The sequence below is a fragment of the Octopus sinensis genome, linkage group LG9 (genome assembly GCF_006345805.1).
Source record: "Octopus sinensis linkage group LG9, ASM634580v1, whole genome shotgun sequence".
Taxonomy (NCBI): domain Eukaryota; kingdom Metazoa; phylum Mollusca; class Cephalopoda; order Octopoda; family Octopodidae; genus Octopus; species Octopus sinensis.
Window position 1 is genome coordinate 7406358 of NC_043005.1, and position 21945 is coordinate 7428302.

At 37.5% G+C, this 21945-nt stretch overlaps 2 protein-coding genes across 3 annotated transcripts in view; both read right to left on the reverse strand.

Annotated features, from left to right (window-relative positions):
* The window catches only part of LOC115215817 (transmembrane protein 241), a 61799-nt gene extending 56287 nt beyond the window's left edge, over nt 1–5512 (reverse strand). The window contains exon 1 of one of the 2 annotated variants that reach the window (XM_036505756.1): nt 5443–5512. The gene's annotated coding sequence lies outside the window, so the exon portion shown is untranslated. The remainder of the gene's footprint in view (nt 1–5442) is intronic. The other variant, XM_036505752.1, reaches the window with a different exon arrangement.
* LOC115215780 (zinc finger protein 91-like) lies at nt 995–21898 on the reverse strand. The gene is made up of 4 exons (XM_036505702.1): nt 21640–21898; nt 15007–16657; nt 7787–7935; nt 995–2721 (listed from the first exon to the last, which is right to left on the reverse strand). The coding sequence occupies exons 2-4, from the start codon at nt 16277–16279 to the stop codon at nt 1405–1407; spliced, it is 2739 nt and encodes a 912-aa protein (XP_036361595.1). The 5' UTR covers nt 16280–16657; nt 21640–21898; the 3' UTR covers nt 995–1404.
* Between the last annotated feature and the right edge of the window lie 47 nt (nt 21899–21945).

Sequence of the window (21945 nt, forward strand, 5' to 3'; positions counted from 1 at the left end):
CAGACACGTGCACCCTTAACGTAGTTCTCGGGGATATTCAGCGTGACACAGAGAGTGACAAGGCCGGCCCCTTGAAATACAGGTACAACAGAAACAGGAAGTAAGAGTGAGAGAAAGTCATGGTGAGAGAGTAAAGCAGGGTTCGCCACCACGCCCCGTGGAGCTTTAGGTGTTTTCTCTCAATAAACACTCACAATGCCCGGTCTGGGAATTGAAACCTCGAGTCCGCTGCCCTAACCACTGGGCCATTACACCTCCACAACTGATTATAGAAAATCTGTAAAGATAAATTTAACAAGTGGTTTAATAGCATTGCTAATACAGTAGAACACCTACTTTGTAGTATATATTTTGGTTGCATAATGAAATAGTATTCCTACAGTAATTATAAGAACAAAATATCATAAATGTAGGTTTTTATTATTATTAAAATTGCATATGAGTGAATGACAGCAACATAAAGGAATGCTGATCTCAAAATGTGGAGAGAACCTATGGAAGAAGGAAACCCAAGAAAACATGGGACAAAGTGGTGACACACGATCTTCAGGTGTTGAACCTCACAGTGGAGATGACAAAGGACTGAGACAATTGGCGATTTGCTGTGCTTGAGAAGATATGCCCATCTAAGTAAAACCAGACCATAAAAAAAACTATACCCTTTATGTCTATGCTCTACACAACCCATCTTCCTAACACCCTTTGCTCCACCTATTGGATCCTCCCTCACTCCATATGTTCTCAGTGGCACGTGAAAAGCACCATCCGAACGTGGCCGATGCCAGCGCCACCTTGACTGGCTTCTGTGCCAGTGACACGTAAAAAGCACCAACCAATTGTGGCCATTTGCCAACCTCCTCTGGTCACTTTGCCGGTGGCACATAAAAAGCACCAACCGATTGTGGCCATTGCCAGCCTCCTCTGGCACCTGCGCGGGTGGCACGTAAAAAGCACCCACTACACTCACAGAGTGGTTGGCATTAGGAAGAGCATCCAGCTGTAGAAACACTGCCAGATCAGACTGGACCTGGTGCAGCCTCCTGGCTTCCCAGACCCCAGTCGAACTGTCCAAACTATGCTAGCATGGAAAACGGACATATGATGATGATGATGATGATGAATCTCTTCTCCACAACATATCCTCTAAATACCACTTCTCCCAACTCATATTCCCCAACCTCCATCGCAATCTCATGAATTCATTTACCCTCTCCAATCTCTGGTCCACTTCACTATATATACACCTTCATGTAACCTCAGTGAGTGGCTCCTGCCTGCCAATCCCCATCATCATCTCTCTCCACCTGAGGTAGCCAGGTAGTTAAAGTTATATAGCATTGGTTCCATGTGTGATTTTCTGTCTCATTATACATCAAGACTGGAATAAGCATTGGCTTCAGTAAATTAGCTTTCTGCATGATTAAGTATATGAGTATTTAAATGACCTTTTTTAAGGAATGATGTACCACAAATATCACAGTGATATGGCTTTTCTCCTGTATGAATAAATTTATGTCTAGTTAAGCCCCCATTCAATGAAAATGATTTTCCACATATATCACAAGGATAGGGCTTCTCTCCTGTATGAATACGTTTATGTCTAATCAAATCACTACTTCTAGAGAATGATTTACCACATATGTTACAATGATATGGTCTCTCTCCCGTATGAATCCGCTTGTGAGTAATTAAATCACTACTTGCAGAGCATAATTTACCACATATATTACAATGATATGGCTTCTCTCCTGTATGAATACGCTTGTGAGTTATCAAGGTACTTCCTTGAGAGAATGCCTTGCCACAGATATCACACTGATATGACTTCACTCCGGTATGAATGCGTTTGTGTTTAGTTAAGTCACCATTTCTAGAGAATGATTTACCACAGTTATCACAATGATATGGGCTTTCTCCTGTATGAATACGCTTATGCGTAGTCAAGTTGCTTGTTTGTGAGAATGATTTACCACAGATATCACAGTCATACGGTTTCTCTCCTGTATGAGTACGTTTGTGGAAAGTTAAGGTATTTATATGAGAGAATGATTTACCACACAATTCACAATGATATGGTTTCTCTCCTGTATGAATGCGCTTGTGATGAATTAAGGAATTTCCCTGAGAGAATGCCTTGCCACAGATATCACAATGATATGGTTTCTCCCCTGTATGAATGCGTTTGTGCTTAGTTAAGTGATCATTTCGAGTGAATGATTTACCGCAGATATCACAAGGATAGGGCTTCTCTCCTGTATGAATACGTTTGTGTTTTGTTGAGTTACTACTTGCAGAGAATGATTTACCACAGATTTCACAGTGGTACGGGTTCTCTCCTGTATGAATATGTTTGTGATTTGTTAAACTACTTCTTGCAGAGAATGTTTTACCACAAATATCACAGTGATACGGTTTTTCTCCAGTGTGTAAACGTTTGTGATTAGTTAAGTGGTCACTTTGAGGAAATGCTTTACCACAGATATCACACTGATATGGTCTCTCTCCTGTATGAATCCGCTTATGAGTTGTTAAGTTGCCACTTGAAGCAAATGATTTACCACAGATATCACAGTAATATGGCTTCTCTCCAGTATGAATACGTTTGTGAGAGGTTAGGTGACATTTTCGAGAGAATGGTCTTTTACAGATATCACAGGGAAATGATGTTTTCCTCATGTCTTTCAGCATCTCATCAAGGAAACCCAGTTTTTTTACTGTAATTTACATTCAACCTTGTTTTCACAAAATTAATTATAATTTTCCTTCTCTCAACATTATATGCATATTTTTCTTCTATTGTTCTTTATATTTTATTCCAAACAAATATTTTTGCTATATTTCCATAAACTGTGATATATATCTCAAGATCTGAAGATGATGTAAATTCTTTATTAATCCAAGTTTAGCTAGAAGGCAAAATCATCTTATACACATATCAGACAGCGAAGTAGAATAATCTTAGTATTATTGTCACTCATATCCATTCTGTATAATATCTTCCTTTATTCCCTTTAAAAGTTATCTGATGGGAAGAAATTCTTCAATACCAGTGTCATCTGATATTCTGTAATAATAGAAAAATAGTATAAGATATAGAAAAGTTTTCTGCAGTAGAGTTCAACAGGAGAAATTTTAGATTTCAATATTAATAAACTGTAAATATAAACAGTTATTTGATAGTCAAATCACATTATACAACCTTGTGTGAAGTCAACATATTTACAGAATACAGCACCTTCAGGTTAATTAACATTATTTATATATATTAAAGTATAAGATAACCAGTAACATTCTTCTCTCTCCAGAAACACCCTTTATTGTTAAGGTTTTATTAAATACATGCAACTCCTTCCAAATGTGCTGAGTGCTACTTTCATTGGTTATTCTCACCCAAGTGAGTATGGAACAGACTCATGCTAAGAGTTGCTGAAGCATGGAACAGACTCACGCTAAGAATTGCTGAAGCATGGAACAGACTGCCAGCATCAGTTGTTAGTTGTCGGAGCACTGCATCCTTCAAAACTTCCATGCTTCCTGAGATTCGCCAACACTACACCTGATTTTCTCCCCTCCATACACACGCAAGCATGTATCTGACTCATACACTGTTCGCTTTCCAGACATTTGTACATTACTGCATATGCTTTATACGCACTTTTGACAAGTTGTGGTGCACCTGAGCACTGTATACAATAATTTCATTATATTTTTGTAATGGGAACCTGTGGAAGAGTTAAACCTGGAAGACATAGGACAATGAGGTGAAATATGATCTTCAGATGTTGAGTCTCATGGAGGCGATGACAAGTGACCAAGACTTTTGGTGATTAGTTGTGCTTGAGAAGAGACATCAAGCGAATTGAAATTGTAGTCATGACCAGTGCCACAACTGAAGGACACCCGTGCAAGTAACACGTAAAAGGCATCTGTGCTGGTGGTGCGTAAAAGATACCCAGCACACTCTGTGGAGTGGCTGGCATTAGGAAGGGCATACAGTCACAGAAACCATGTCACAGATATATCCATCACATTTTTTTTTCAGACATAACGTACTTAGAACTATATTTATGATGTTCTATTTATTGTGGATTTTAATGGTGATCAAGTGATTCTTGAAACAGTATTTAAAGATCGAAAATATTTTATATGACATTCTAGTAACAATTCATATTATTATTTTACCTCATTAATTAAAAAATATGCTTACAAATGAAACAAAAAAATACTGTGTCAACACAAAATAATCCCCTATAAATTGCGGCCAGAAATAACGAAATTGCAGTCCATAACAAAGTTTCTTAATCAAAGATAAGGTAAACTGAGATGATAGGTGAAAATCGAAAGATTACAATACTAACAGACAACACTTTCATAAGTGAATTGTTTCAGACGTTTTTTCGATTAGGCTGACATCCTACATCAGTGCAAATTAAGTTATACTGGTTGAATTTGACAAGGAAACAAAATTTAGCTTTGAAACCTTTATTTCGGTATTGGTCAACAATAAACATGAAAATCGTAAAATACGTATGATTTGGTTGATGTTTAATTTTTTTAACTACTATGTTGAAATATATTCAGAGAAGTGGCTAATGCCTCTCCACCAACTTTGTTTCCTCATAACTTCCAGAAGAGTGAATATTTTTTTTTTATGAAATATTTTTTACAAATACGCTTTTGGAAGTTGTTGTGATTAATTTTATCAATTTTTTTTTTTTTTTCAGAATCATAATCTCCGTATTTCAACAAAAGGAAAAAAAAAAAATGAGAAATTGGGGTGACGTGGGGGGGGGGGGGGGTTAAAATTTTGAAATACCGATTTTTTTTTTGCAGATTCGGAAATTCCGCAGTCGAAAGATTGGGTTTCTAAGGGGGAGATGTAAAAAACCGAAAGGGGGTGCGGTCCATGTTCCTTTACCTCCGCCCAAAAATTGAATATCATCTTAATGATGTCGAGTCAAAACGAAAGAATGCCTCGATGATTTCCTCTGTCGAAATATGGCAATTAAATCCGAATATTTGTTTACCAGCGATGATTCGAAAGATTGCCTGTTTATCTATGAAATTAAACCGGGACAACAAAACATTCACTTTTAAGGGTCACAATTTGGCTCTGGTTGACAATAAACTCATAAATCGTTAAATGTTTAGGATCCCCTAGAAATAATCTTTTAATTCTTGTTGTGTTTTGGAAGGGTCAAAGTGGAATATATAATTAAAAAGGACACTGACATTGGTGAGCAGTGCATTCATATCCTCTACTGCACTTATATTATCAGTTTAATAATTGGAAGAATTTGAATTCCATCCATTTCTATGATTCCAATTATTGTTGGAAAATGGAGATTATAAGCGAACTGAACCAATGCAATTTTCTCTCACTTCTGTTGCCCTTATACGCACAATAATCGAAGGATTTGTAATTTAGTGATTAATACTTACGGAAATATTTCGCTAACGACTCTCTTGATTCTTCTTCTTCTGTTTCTGCTGCTGGGAGAGGAGGCGCTCAAATGGAAACGGAAATTACTACTGCGCATGCGCACATAGATTACTATTACATTGCTGTCGGGCAAAATGTTTGATGGTTACGTTCTGAGTTCAAATTCCGCCGAGGTCGACTTTGCTTTTCATCCTTTCGGGGTCGATAAATTAAGTACCAGTTACGCACTGGGGTCGATGTAATCGTCTTAATACCTATGTCTGTCCATGTTTGTCCCCTCTGTGTTTAGCCCCTTGTGGGTAATAAAGAAATAGGTATTTTGTTCGTCTTTAAAGGCAGCGAGCTGGCAGAAACGTTAGCACGCCGGGCGAAATGCGTAGCAGTATTTGGTCTGCCGTTACGTTCTGAGTTCAAATTCCGCCGAAGTCGACATTGCCTTTCACCCCTTCGGGGTCGATAAATTAAGTACCAGTTACGCACTGGGGTCGATGTAATCGACTTAATCCGTCTGTCTGTCCTCTCTGTGTTTAGCCCCTTGTGGGTAGTAAAGAAATAGGTATTTTGTTCGTCTTTACGTTCTGAGTTCAAATTCTGTCGTGGTCGACTTTAGCTTTCGTCTTTTTGAGGTCGATAAAATAAGTACCAGTTAAACACTGAGGTCGATGTAATTGACTTACTCCATCCAAAAAACTGCTGGCCTTGGACCAAAATTTGAAACTGTATTTGTTTTCATTGTAAGGCGTCGAGAACTGACAGAATGACGCCGGGAAAAATGTTTAGCAGCATTTCATCCATCTTTATGTTCTGTGATCAAATTCCACCGAGATTGACTTGGCATCTAATCCTTTTATTTTCAATAAAATAGGTAACGTTTGCAGACTGGGGGTCGAAGAATTTGATATCCCTTCTCTGTGCAAGGCTGGCCTTATGCCAAAATTTCTCAAAGGCAGCTGGACAAAATGCCGCTAAGCATTTCGTCCGTTTTCACGTTCGGAGTTCAAATTCCGATTTTGTCTTTCATCCTTTCAGGGTCGATAAAATAAGTATCAATTGAACACTAGAGTCGAAGTAATCAACTTATTCCCTTCCCCAAATATTCTGACCTTGTGCCAAAATTTGAAATCAATATTTGACTGGCACTAAGGCAGTGAGCTGGCAGAATCATTAACACCCCAGACAGGAACAGGAATACTTAGCAGTATTTCATCCGTCTTTACATTATAAATTCAAATTCCGCCAAAGTCAGCTTTACCTTTCGGAGTTGATCATCATCATCATCATCATCGTTTAGCGTCCGTTTTCCATGCTAGCATGGGTTGGACAGTTCAACTGGGGTCTGTGAAGCCAGAAGGCTGCATCAGGCCCAGTCTGATCTGGCAGTGTTTCTACAGCTGGATGTCCTTCCTAACGCCAACCACTCCGAGAGTGTAGTGGGTGCTTTTTACGTTCCACCCGCACAGGTGCCAGACAGAGCTGGCAAACGGCCACGAACGGATGGTGCTTTTTATGTGCCACCGGCACGGTGCCAGGCGAGACTGGCAACGGACACGAACGGATGGTGCTTTTTACGTGCCACTGGCACGGGGGCCAGTCGGGGCGGCGCTGGCAACGGTTGATGAAATCCATTTATCTCCTCCCCTAAACATACAGTCCTTGTGCCAAAAATTTTAAACCACTGTTTGGCTGGTACTTTATTTTATTCACCCCAGAAGGATGAAAAGCAAACCACATTAAGATTTTAAAATAGATCTTTTACTTGTTTCAGTCATTAGACTGCAGCCATGCTGGAGCACCACCTTGATGAAATTTTAGTCAAACAATTCTACCCCAGTACTTTTTATAAGCTTGATACTTATTTTATCGAGGTCTTTTTGCCGAACTGCTCAGTTATGGGGACTTAAACTAGCATCAGTTGTCAGGCATTGGTGGGAGACCAAAAACAAACACTAAGGTATACACACACACACACACATTTACATACATATATACAATGGGCTTCTTTCAGTTTCCATCATCAAAACCCACTCACAAGGCTTTAGTTAACCAGATGCTATAGTAGAAGACACTTGCCCACAGAGCCATGCAATGGTACTGAACCCAGAACCATGTGGTTAGGAAGCAAGCTTCTTACCACACAGCCATGCCTGCACCTAGATGGTAACAGAATTCCACGTGCTATCTGGCAAGCTCATGTGTGGTTAATATTTAACCCCAAGTCAGCAATTAATTGGGTTGACCATTGATCGGAGGCATTGGCATAATGAACATCCTGACCTTTATCCAAACACTAAGATGGCACCAATATACTTTCACTCTATTGTGTTTTCTATAACACAGTTATACCTTATTAGAAATATAAATGGTGATTTCAATACACAGTGTAGTCTTTAAATTTTTGACTTCAAATAAAGTTTTTGAAAGTGCATTAATCATAGGGTTGTATTTTGGTAAATCAGTTTTTCTTGTGATTCTCTTTCCTAGTAGTTTGTAAACTAAACATGGAATTGGAAAGAAAAAAATATATCAAAAATAATATTTTAAAGGGAATCAATAATGACATGAAACAAGGGCCTAGATTCCAAATCATATAGGGGTAGTTACCAGGATCAGGCCACATCATATCAAGCAACTTGCCCAAGATGCTAAACAATCATTATAATCATCATCATTTAACGTCCATTGTCCATGCTGGTGTGGGTTGGACGGTTTGACCAGAGTTGACAAGACTGAGAGCTGTATCAGACTCCAGTCTGATTTGGCATGGTTTCTATGAATGGATGCCCTTCCTAATGCCAACCACTTTACAGTGAGCTTGGTACTTTTATGTGGCACCAGCACAGGACTCTTGCAGGCCAATCCTCTTCACCAGGGGAATGTGGCCTTAACACTTCTGCTGTGGAGTGCGGGTCTTCTTGAGTACAGTAAGGCACCAGTTATCTCAGTCCTTTGTCATCTTGTTTGAAAGGTTCAGCATTCTGAGGTCTCCTTCAGTACTTTGTCCCATGTCTTCCTGGGTCTCCTTCTTCCACGTATCAGATAGAATTGCTATCAGTATACATGCATCATACAACCTTCCTTTCATAGCCAATAGAGGTCAAAGCTCTCTGAATTTCCTCCATCCTATTCTTATTCTAGCTATACACTCTCTGTGCATCATCTTCTACTACTAATTTGGTCCCCTAGGTAGCAGAGATTATCTACTACCTCTAATAAGCCACCAGGGCATTTGAGAGAATCAATTTCGCAGGTATCTGTAGTTTTTATGGATCCTGTGCATCTTCTCCATACAAACACTGCTTTCTCTGATAACCTTCCTATTATTCCATTGCACCTCTTGTGTCCACAGCTTACAATGGATACACCATATGGAGTTTCTACCTACACCTTTCCTACAAATTGAGCAGAGCCACCTACCTGAAGTGGGTAGAGTTCTATTTGTTTTCTTGCTTACTAAGACCTTAGTCTTTGCTAAGTTATCCTTAGAGCCTTTAGATTCCAGGTTTTAGAATCTCTCTTCTAGCTCTGATACAGAATCAGTTATGAAGACAAGATCATCAGCCTATAGTAGTTCCCAGAGGCTGCTGGTCTTGATTCCTTTATGGCCTGGAGGACAATGATGAAAAGGAGGGGACTGAGCCTTGGTGAACCCCTACCCGTACACCAAATTCTTCACTGTACTTGTGGTTAACTCTCACATTACTGACAGTGTCTCTGTACCTGGCCTGTACAACTCTAACAAGCCACTCATTTATCCCTAGCTTCCTCAGTGACAACCATATCACAGTGGGGTACTCTGTCAAAGGTTTTTTCCAGATCAACAAAGGCGCAGGAGTGGCTGTGTAGTAAGTAGCTTGCTAACCAGCCACATGGTTCCGGGTTCAGTCCCACTGCATGGCATCTTGGGCAAGTGTCTTCTGCTATAGCCCCGGGCCGACCAATGCCTTGTGAGTGGATTTGGTAGACGGAAACTGAAAGAAGCCTGTCGTATATATGTATATATATATATATGTGTGTATATGTGTTTGTGTGTCTGTGTTTGTCTCCCTAGCATTGCTTGACAACCGATGCTGGTGTGTTTACGTCCCCGTCACTTAGTGGTTCGGCAAAAGAGACCGATAGAATAAGTACTGGGCTTACAAAGAATAAGTCCCGGGGTGGATTTGCTCGACTAAAGGCGGTGCTCCAGCATGGCCGCAGTCAAATGACTGAAACAAGTAAAAGAGTAAATGCCAAGTATAATGGTTTATTCTCAGCTAAATATTTCACTTGCAGTTGCCTGACTATGAAAACAGCATTTCATCTAGCCTATTTCTGTTCTTAATTGGGCTGTAACTCTCTCCATAAATTTCATCACCTGGTCCAGAAGTTTCATGTCTCTATAATAGCTTCTATCATTTTCAACAAAATTATCTCCATATTATTGAAAATTCCATGAAGTTCCTACATAAATGAGGTTATAAAGACAAAGGTTCACCTGGAATAAATATAGAGGATCCCCCAGTTATTGAATACATACACAAACTTCAACACAAGGAATACTGGTGGACATCCTCATCAATACATCTATCATGTGTAAACATAACTAGCCGGAAATTGGTGTTTTGAACTGACAAGAACAAATATGTACCGTCACAGAGGTCAGCTGTCTTGCTGATGTGAATATTTCTTTGAAAATCAAAAAGAAGATAATTATGGACAATTGCTTTGAAACCTCCAGTTTCAATGTATGATTATATATTCACATTTATACCAATAATAACTGGGGCACTTGGTTTTGTGAATAAATGTCTAAGTGACAATCTGGATAAGCTTGGATTTTCTGAAAAAGAAATCATCTAACTAATTTGCACATTACAAATACAATCTGGAAGTAAAAATATGCAAGAATTTTCTCAAATTTAAAATGTGACAATGTTTTTGTTATTTACATTGCAACAATGGAGCGTTATATTTTTGTCAGAAACCAGATCTTCCTCAAAAGAGGAATTTGAATAATTAAAAAGAAAGGAGGACATACATATTGGTTTGTCAGATAAATTTGTTCCTTTCTTGCCAATGTTATTTGAATGAGCACGAAAAATATCTTTCTTTCTTTCTTTTTTTTTTGTAGCTCTGCTTTCCTCTAACGACATTTATTTATAATTTTTGGAACTTCAATAAATTCTTACCTCTTTTCAGACATATGATGATAGAATGCTACATAGAAGAAAAAAAGAGCATTTTCAACATCCGTTTCCCTTTGCTTTCAGTCAAGGTTCCAAAACTGCCAAATTCTGTCGAGGCATTTATGCTGTTTACTATTTCTGATATAACTGCACAGAAATTGCTTTCATGACCTCACATACTCCTCACGTTCCAACTGACCTGTCCAGCTCAATAGAGGTTGATTGAACAAGCTCATCGATTAGAATCCATGCCAATCAACTAAGGAATTGGCCCAGCAATGAAATATTCTAATGATACCATCACCTCTCACATTCACTTGCTGGGTTAGGACAAAAAATTGTTGATAGGCAGGATCCTCCCAGTGAACAGTTGGTAGACTTTCAAAAGTTACAGGTTGGAGTGTGAATTGGAGGATGTGTAGGTGTGTGCTTGTGTCTGTTGTAGCTCATGATGTTGTCTAAGCAGGTGTAACTGACCACAACATTGCAGGGACTGGTTCTTAAATCCTGCCTCTCAAAAACTGTAATCTATAGAACTATCCTCACATCATTTGATGGTGTTACAAGATACTACGAGAGTATGACAGCCAATGATTTTTAAGGGAAGGTATACATGGCACATGCACTCCTTCAGATACAGGAATAGGAAAAATTTCCTTATCTAGCTGCATCTGAAGACTCCACAATCACCAGAACGACTTCCATAACATCAAATAGAGTATCATTGACAGCCTTCCACTTATGCACTTGAAACTCCCAATTGCCAACTGTCTCCAAGAGGGACTACACAACCAATATGCAGTATCCTTCAACAAGAAGAATGAACTATCTTATTTTTACCACCAGAGGTATGATCTGTTAATGAAATTCAAGCCACAGGAAATTGTAACCAAAACCATCAAATTCGGTTACTCTCATGTAGACGTCTGCCACTAATGTGTTGCTCTATTGAACGATGACTGACCTACTCACCCGAACCATCACCCCTCATTACCAAGTGCAGTACCCAAGTCAATGAACTGTTGTCACTGGTGCTACATCACAGTCAGCTGTCAAAGTGGTGACAACATCGTGTCTGAGTATGTGAGCCTAAGGATAAAGAAAATAACTTTTAGATGTTAGGCCTCGATTAGTCAGCTCGGATTGTGTTGTGCTGCTGTAAGAAGGCAGCCTGTCTTGAATTCCTCTGTTATTGCCTAGAAGGGCTCTCTTCAGATCTGACACATTTGAATAGGAGCAAGCAGAAACATTACTCTCTAAGAGGGACCAGATAACAAAGTCCATGGGATTGATGTCTGGACTTGAGGGAGGCCATGTGCTCAGCCCCCTCTTGTTTGTCATAGTCCTCCAGGCAATAACAGAGGAATTCAAGACAGGCTGCCTTTGGGAGCTCCTCTATGCTGATGACCTTGTTCTTATAGCTGAATCATTACCTGAACTAGAGAAGAAATTCCAGGTATGGAAGCAAGGACTAGAATCAAAGGGCCTAATAGTTAAACTAGCAAAAACCTAAGTCATAGTAAGTAGGAAGGCAGATAAATCACAAACCCCTCAGGTAGATGGCCCTGCTTGATCTTTAGAAAAGGTGTAGGTAGAAACTCCATAAGATGCACCCAGCATAAACTTTGTACACATAAAACGTGCAACATCAGAGGAAGGTTAACAGGAAAACTAACTTTTGTATGTGGAAGATGCACAGGTACAATAAATGCTGAAAATGCACAGAAAATAGACTCCATCAACTGACAGGGGAACAAGCCAGAGGTAGTAAATAGCTTCTGTTATCTAGGTTACCAGTTTAGTAGTGGAAGTGGATGCTCCAAAAGTGTAGCTGTGAGAATAAGATTAGGCTGGGTGAAATTCAGAGAGCTCCTATCCCTACTAGCAACAAAGGGCCTCTCTCTCTCAGAGTGAAAAGCAGATTGTTTGATGCCTGTATGAAAACAGCTATGCTACATGGTAGTGAAACATGGGCTATAACAGCCAAGGACATGTGTAGGCTCGAGAGAAATGAAGCCAGTATGCTTCACTGGATGTGCAATGTCAGTGTGCATGTACGACAGAGTGTAAGCATCTTCAGAGAAAAGTTAAGCAAAAGAGGAATCAGATGTGATGTGCAAGAGACAACCACACTGGTATGGTCATGGACAAGGACAGCTGTGTATAGAAGTACCGATCTCTAACTGTGGAGGGAACCTGTGGTAGAGGAACACATGGGATGTGTTAGTGAAGCCTGATCTTCAAACTTTGAGCCTCACAGTGGTAATGACTGGTGACTAAGACCTTTGGCAATGTGCTGTGCTTGAGAGGATCCATCAAACCAAGTGCACCTGTGCAGGTGACATGTAAAGGACATCTTTTGAATATTGGACCTCACAGAGGCACAGTGGATGAGTTCTTTTCAAGGGTTGGGCCTCACAGAGGCAATGACCAAGACCTTTGGCATTATGTCGTGCTTAAAACCCATCAAGCTGAGCAAAATCAGTCATGGCAGATACCAGTGTCACACAAAGTGGCACCTGTGCCGGTGACATATAAAAACACCCTGGTGTCACATAAATGGAATGTGCTGATGGCACATAAAAGCACCCATTACACTCTCACAGTGGTTGGCATTAGGAAGGGCATCAAGATGTAGAAAACCATGGAGTCTGGTGCAGCCTTCTAGTGTGCTAGCCCAGTCAAACAGTCCAACCCATGCCAGCATGGACAACAGATGTTAAATGATGATAACATATATATATATATATGTGTATATACATACACACACACACATGTACACATACCTATACATATGTACGCACACATACATATTTATATATATACATATATGTATTTGAAAAGTGTTTAAATTTTATTGTTATGTATACATGTATACACACATATAAATTATGTCATAGGTTATAATGACATACCATTATTTGAAAATTGAGAAAAATCAATTTTCAAATATACCAACCTTCCAACTTGTGCCAGCATGGAAAGCAGGCGTTAAATGATGATGATACACATGTACATATATAACAGATGCATAGAAATCAAAAGTGAAGAGAAATATCTCATGCCAAAATAGTTTACATTTAAAAAATTTATTACTTTTCCCCAACAGTGAAAGAATTACACACACATCTTTTCTGCCCTCAATTATTCATTTGGTGCCATGGAAAAAGCACTTGTGCTGGTGCCATGTAAAAGGCACTCATGCTGGTACCATAGAAAAGTGCTTGTGTTGGTGGCACATTAGAAGCACCCAGCACACACTGTACAGCAATTGACATCAGGAAGGGCATCCGGCCATAGAAACCAAGCCAAATCAGAATGGAACCTGGTGCAGTTTCCCGGCATGGAAAACAGGGGTGAAAGATGATATGCAGTATATAAAGAGACAAATAAGAAATTTGTACAGCACAGATATTTACAAAGAATAAATACATCGAAGTCGAATAAAATAATAATTAAAATAAAACATGGGGAAATGTTTCAGATTCTAGTTCACACATAGTGAAAACTACTGGTTAGGTAGAGTTAGAGCATTTTGTGCCCTATCCACCTCCTGTTGCTTGTACTGCACCCAAAGGCACTTGTTAACAACTTCTGACTTGATTGGAGTAAATAACCTCATGTCTTAGAATAAAACTGTTTTAGTTCATTTTAATGTCTATTTTTTTTTTTTTTACCAAAACAACAAACTGTTCTTTGTATGTCTCCTATATTCCAACCACAACAATGACTCATTTTTATATCACTAGAATATATATGGCACCACAAATGTGTGATTTTATTGATTAAATGATTGTTGAAAAATGCTGGATTTCAGTTCTTTCTTCTCTGAGGAGGAGCACTATTTCGATTTTGAGATGGTTATTCCTCTGCATCCATTTTAGTTGTCCTATAGTGTCATCTGTGCATGTCATGAGTACTGTTTACAGTGTGTGTGTGTGTAACAGTGGTTATAGTATATTGGTGTGTGTGAGTATACCTGTGATTATAATGATAGTGTGCATGTATCTGTTGTTAGTGGTTACAGTGCATTAGAGTGTAAATATCACACACTGTAAAATGTTCATACTTTACCATGTAGAATTAAGCAGAAATATTTCTACATGTGTGGAGTAAACACCATCTGTTTCATTCATTAATTATATTACCACACAGAAGAGTATCAATGTACCTACAATAAATAGAGTATTTTTTCTCTCTTCTGAAAATATGTCCAAAAGAATATTCATGTGTATTTTGAAAGAATGTTTCTATTAAACATATCAGTGGTAAGTTATAACACTAATATTGACACAGTTGTGGTTATATACAACATAATTTTGAGAGGTGGTTCTCAGATATATCTTCTTTGTATCTTTCTTTGATAGAAATAGTTACAACATTCGCAGTTACTCTATGGTATGAAACATAGATGTCTAGTTAAACGAATTCTTCGAGAGAATGATTTACCACAGATATCACAACGATATGGTTTCTCCCCAGTATGAATGCGCTGGTGTGTAATTGAATAACTGCGTTCAGCAAAAGATTTGCCACAAATATCACAGTGATATGGTTTCTCTCCTGTATGAATGCGTTTGTGTTTAGTTAAACCACCATTTAAAGAGAATGATTTACCACAGATATCACAGCTATATGGTTTCTCACCTGTATGAATTCGTTTGTGTCTGGTTAAGTCACCATTTACAGAGAATGGTTTACCACAAATATCACAGGGATATGGTTTCTCTCCTGTATGAGTGCGTTTGTGTCTAATTAAGTCACCATTTACTGAGAATGATTTACCACAAATATCACAGTGATATGGTTTTTCTCCTGTATGAATTCGCTTGTGTGTAGTTGTATAACTACTTTCAGAGAATGATTTACCACAAATATCACAATGATATGGCTTTTCTCCTGTGTGAATACGTTTGTGTTTAGTTAAGTCACCACTTCTAGAGAATAATTTACCACAAATATCACAGTGATATGGCTTATCTCCTGTATGCGTACGCTTGTGAGTAGTTAATTGACTTCTACCAGAGAATAATTTACCGCAGATATCACAGTGATATGGTTTCTCTCCTGTATGAGTACGCTTGTGGAGAGTTAAAGTATTTATATGAGAGAATGATTTACCGCACATATCACAGTGATATGGCTTTTCTCCAGTATGAATGTGCTTGTGAGTAGCTAAAGAATTTCTGTGAGAAAATGATTTACCACAGATATCACACTGATAAGGTTTCTCTCCTGTATGAACACGTTTGTGCTTAATTAAGTGATCGTTTCGAGTGAATGATTTATCACAGATATCACAGTGATATGGCTTCTCTCCTGTATGAATGCGTTTGTGTATAGTTGAGTTACTACTTGAAGAAAATGTTTTACCACAGATATCACAGTGATATGGGTGTTCTCCTGTATGAATATGTATGTGACTAATTAAACTGCTTCTTGCAGAGAATGCTTTACCACAGATCTCACAGTGATATGGTTTTTCTCCTGTATGAATACGTCTGTGAGTAATTAAGTGATCATTTTGAGGGAATGATTTACCACAGACGTCACATTGATAGGGCTTCTCCCCTGTATGAATACGTTTGTGTTTACTGAGATTACCTTTATGAGAGAAAAATTTACCACAAATATTACAGGGGTATAATGATTCTTTTAAATCTTTTGGCATTTCTTCAAGCAAAAAACAAATCAATTCTTTAAGGTTTACACATATTTCATTGTATGTTCTTTCTTTACGGACCTGAATATATGGATATATTTCTTGATTTTGTTTTTATAGTTTATTCCTGTCAAATATATCAGCTGTTAAATTTCTATCAACATGTGATCTTTGTTGATACCTGTTGACAGTTGAAAAATCCTTTGTCAATATGTCCAAGTTTAATTAAAATACATACTCATCATTCAAGACAGCTATGTAGACAAACATTGCTGATAACCTGACTCAGAAGAAATATGTCAGAAATTCTTCCTCTGATCTTTTAAAGATAGTAAATATTGATGATCTGGGATAAAATATTCCTTACAGCCAATTTCATCTGATATTCTGAAATATGAGAGAAACAGTAGAGAAGTAAAGATTGTATAGTAAAGATTTTTATGTTTCTGTATAGATAAACTATTGATTTAAACATTTACCTGAACAAACCTTTTTTTTATTTGGTTTTCTGGATCTATTCGGTTTGGCTGCCAGTATCAATTCTTTTCAAATTGGTTTCATATTCAGTGTAATGATACTCTTTTAGAAGCTAATCAATGACATGAAAATCATTTTCGCTATAAATCAATAAATAAAGAGTTACTAGCAATTAAAGTTTGAAAATTTTCAGTAATTTTAGCCAATTGTAAGCTACAGACACATTCATGCTTTTTTCCATAGTAACAAGCAGAATCTGAGGACTCTTTTGTCTGCAAGAAAGCATGTGTTGACAAATAAATTGAAACCACTTGTTTTACCTATCTGTTGACAATTGAGTGTGTGAATTTATGAACTGGTCATCAAAATGTTTATTTTCTAAAAATATTTAATTTGTAAAGTGCTATTTTGTTTTTAAATAAATCTTTTAAGTTCATGCTATCACATTAAATGCATATTGAATGCTTAAAACTACATATGTGTTTCTATTTGTCATTGAGGTGGTTGTGCTAAAAATAACAGCTAAATGTTGTTTACTCTTTCTTGACAACATGTGCTATTTTCAGGATGTTGACAAAATATGCAGTCATGTGCAAAATGACAGCTTCCAAATCCTGTTTCCTGACTGGGTGAAAACGATCAAATTTAAACCTCTATAACTTTTTAAAAACATTTTTCTGGAAAAAGAAAAATAACTCTAGCAATTTAGCTTGGAAAAGTATATTAATGTACCAAATTTTAAAATCTTCAATAAACTTAAATTTTTGAAATGCTGGCAACCAAACCAAATACATCTGTTTTTCCTTTTAAATCATTTTTTTATTTCTAAGAATTGAAAGATCTTATTCTAGAACACAAATTGCACCTTTAACATTGGTTTTCTTTTAAGAACTGATTGTAATATACGACTGGTTCCCGTGCTAGTGACACGTAAAAAGGACCGTCTGATTGTGGTCGATACCAGCCCCGTCTGGCCCCTGTGCCGGTGACATAAAAAAGCACCCACTACATTCTTGGAGTGGTTGGCATTAGGAAGGGCATCCAGCTGTAGAAACACTGGCTTCCCAGACCCCAGTTGAACCATCCAAACCATGCCAGCATGGAAAATGGACGTTACGAAAAGTAATGTGACCATATAAATCAATACATGGAGTTAGTTTTACCTGGATTGCCTCAAGGATTGAAATTTTAAATACAAACAATGAACAATCTGATGTGGACCAGTGGAAACATTACAATGAAAAGAAATGTATTTCTTTGCCTGAAAAGTACACTGAAAAGCCATCAGGAAAAAAACTGAGTTACCTTTGTCACACAAAGGGTGTGTGAGTGTGTGTGCTTTTTTGATACTCTCACAAGAACAATTAACAGGAACGGTGGCTGACATCTGGATCACAGATTTACATGTAGAGATGCACAAAGCACACAGTGCTATTTGTCTGATATTCAGGAGTGTAGAAAAGTAGAATTTGTGTGCAAAACATACCCCAACTAAAACTTGGCCATATGCAGTATGTGGAGCAGTGCAAGGCAAAGGTAACAGACAGGACTATATAAGCCCTGGTTTATTGTTGCTTTTGTAAAGCAATATGGATAGGCATTTGGTTTACTAATAAGAAGAAATTACATGTAGTTGGGAGGGGTCAGCATAGACTTCCAAGTCTTAATGACCTTCCAGAACCACAAAGCCATTTTGGAATTGTACCCTATTGTGAATGCAAAAGACAGTATAGGGCAGAAAAGCCAGTTATTACACTTGTAGCAGTGAAATGTACTGGAGGGCTTTTGGTCCCTGGATAAACAGAAAAAGATTGAGCAGCATCAAAAAGCTGCTGTTCTAGAAACACCATTACTTGTGCCACAAGTTGTCAGCTTGGAAAATGGTGAGAAAGAGAAAAAAAGAAGTGGGGGATGGGGGTGAACAACAGGCCCTTCAGAAAGCTTCCAGGAATATAATGAAAAGGCTGAACTCTGAGACTCTTACATGGTTTTATGGTTATCAGAAATGGCAATAAGAGATAGCCTGCATTGTTATGAGCTGGAGGTAAGTTAGGCAACCAGTTTGGATGGAACAGGAGTTAATGCAATACAATCTAAAGTATGCAGATGAAAATATCAGTGAAGTCCACACAAAAATGCTTATGAATGAGTAAAACACTTTTGTCAAGAAGATATAGGTCCATTCTTAGATGAACCAATTCAAAAGATGCTCATGAATGATTTTAGTGATTTCAGGAAATATATTGTGTTGGCAAGAAAGTAATTTCGTTTTTCACAAATAGTTAGAGTTACAATTTTTTTGAATGGCTTTTGTCAGTGTTATGATTTTTTTTCTTTTGACATTTGATAGCTTACTTACGTTTAGCTTACTTCAGAAGCAAATTGTGCGTAATTTTGTTTACAGCTGTTATTTCAGTGTCAATTTCAACATGGAGTGCAAAAACGAACATTTCCGCCATATTTTGCTTTTTAATTTCTGTAAAATAAGAAAGCTGTTGAGGCTTACAAAGAAATACGTGAAGTTTACGGTGTTGATTGCTTAACAGGACACACATGTCAGAAATGGTTTAAAAAATTATTTTCTGGAAATTTTTCACTCAAAGTTCATGATGAATAAATCAAAGCCATAACTGAATCTGACTGTTATATAACTGTGCAAGAGATTGCAGAGAGGTTAAATATACCACACAGAACAACTGAAAATCTTTTAAAATGTCTTGGACTTGTTAAAAAGCTTGATATTTGGGTTCCACATAAATTGAAAGAGATTCACTGAACACAACAAATCAATATTTGTGATATGCATCTCAAACACAATGAAATTGATCTGAAGCAAATCATCACTAGTGATGAAAACTGGATTGTCTACAATAACCTCAGTCAAAAACGATCATTGTCCAAGCATAATGAACCAGCACAAACCTCATTAAAAACTGGATTGCATCACGAAACGGTCATGCTGTCAATTTGGTGGGATTACAAAGGTGTTGTGTATTTTGTGCTGCTTCAAGGAATCAAATGATCAATTCGGATGTTTACTGTCAACAACTAATGAAATTGGAGGAAGCAATCGAAGAAAAACGGCCAGAATTGGCAAAACGTAAAGGAATTATATACCACCTTGGCAATGCTAGACCACACATCATCATCTTCGTTTAGCGTCCGCTTTCCATGCTAGCATGGGTTGGACGGTTCAACTGGAGTTTGGGAAGCCAGAAGGCTGCACCAGGCCCAGTCTGATCTGGCAATGTTTCTACGGCTGGATGCCCTTCCTAACGCATTGCTAAATTGTGAAAAATTATTGGAGCTTGGTTTTGAAGTGATGTCGCATCCAGCATATAGCCATGACCTTGCACCATCAGATTACCATTTATTTCAAAATTTGCAAAATTCGTTGAATGGTAAAACTTGCCCTCGCTTTAGTTTTTGGCTGATAAAGACCAGAAATTTTTTGAGTACAGAATCATGAAGTTGCCAGAAAGATGGCAAAAGGTCATCGAACAAAGTGGAAAATATATAATTGATTAAAGTTTATTCTTTGTATGAAAAAAAACAAACTTTTATTTCACACTAAACAACCGAAATTATTTCCTTGCCAACTCAATACAATGTCAGGTGGGCAAGAAGAAATGTGGACATGCTCTGACTCAACAAGTGGGTCATTACCTGTATATAGGCTAGGTAACCATAAATGTCCTTGTGCCACAATTACTTTTATTTTTTATTTCAATTCTTAATCTATCTATTGTGTTATGTTCTCATCCTCGTCATTATATAACCTTGATCAGCTCCACGTATATAGTAAAAATACGTCCTTCAACACATTTTATTGTATCTCTCTAGCCCTTGTGGCTAATAAAGAAAATAATTTAAATATATTTTTTGTTTCTACTTTCGATGATTTATAGTTACTATTTAGAAATATTTTAATTGTTGTTGACATGGACATTGCCAAATATCATATTGGCAAGCTATTAATTTATGCCTTATATCATCATCATCGTTTAACGTCCGCTTTCCATGCTAAGATTCCTGTTAATTAATGACCAGGAATTGATCAATCCTCCGTGAAAAAGAAAAAAAAGCTACCCATTTGAGTGGAGGTATACCTTAAACAGCTTAATGTATTTTCAGTGTTAAAAATCGATTCATTAAATATTTCTTTAAATTAAGAGATTTGGATTATGGAAATGAACTATATTTTAAAAGGTTCAAATGGTAATATAAATAAAGACGCTAGGCTGCAAAAGAGGGAGAATGACGTCGTCTACTAATACCGAAAGACTGCCGGATCAAATTACTGACCATTTATGTTTTCCCATTTCATTACAATTGTACATAACCAGCTTTCTCAGTCGCTACTGAGTAGCGTGTCAACACAAATGAGTAGATCTAGCATTATAATTATTACCATCTAATCCTACTGTCGGGTATTTATATTTAATGTGGATTACAACGATAAGTCCTGTACCCGGGTCTTCTTTGCCTACATCAGCTACACTATACCTTCTCAAAATACATATTTTTGGTTAAAGAACTGAAAACTATCAGAAATGTTGCTATCAAAGTCAGGGCGCAGTTAATAACGTGGGTAGTAATAAAATAATACAATTTGTTCTTTATTACGAATTCTACAATCGTTTCAGTAAAAACTATAATTCATTAACGTGTTCATTTAATTTAGAATACAACCAGTTTCTAGATCTAGTACATTATAACCACTGAGGAAAATTTAGTAACCTCAAACAGTTCCAGCGACCGACTCATTAAGACTCAGTCCTAAACGAATAAATATTCCTATGATCAAATGTAGGCTGTTTGAGTAAATTGAGTAAATTTACGACAAAGACACGGTATAACTGAATGATACAATGTAAAAGTAGGAAATATACCTTATCAGTGGAATTTCGTTGACAGAAACGGTACAGATGTGCGTAGAACTAGCAACCTTCCTGCAAGCACCACAGTCAAAGGGGAAAATACGACGAACTATGTTAATTAAGAGGACCGGTGTTCATTGTATGGTGCTTGCCTGTCGTGACGTCATGAAAACATATTTCGATGCTAATTGCGAGAAATCATTTTTTTTTTGTTATATTTCTAGAATATCTATAAATTTCCTTTTAATAGTATATAAAAATTTATATACACATTCTTTTACTTGTTTCTGTCAATTTAACCACGGCCATGCTGAAGCA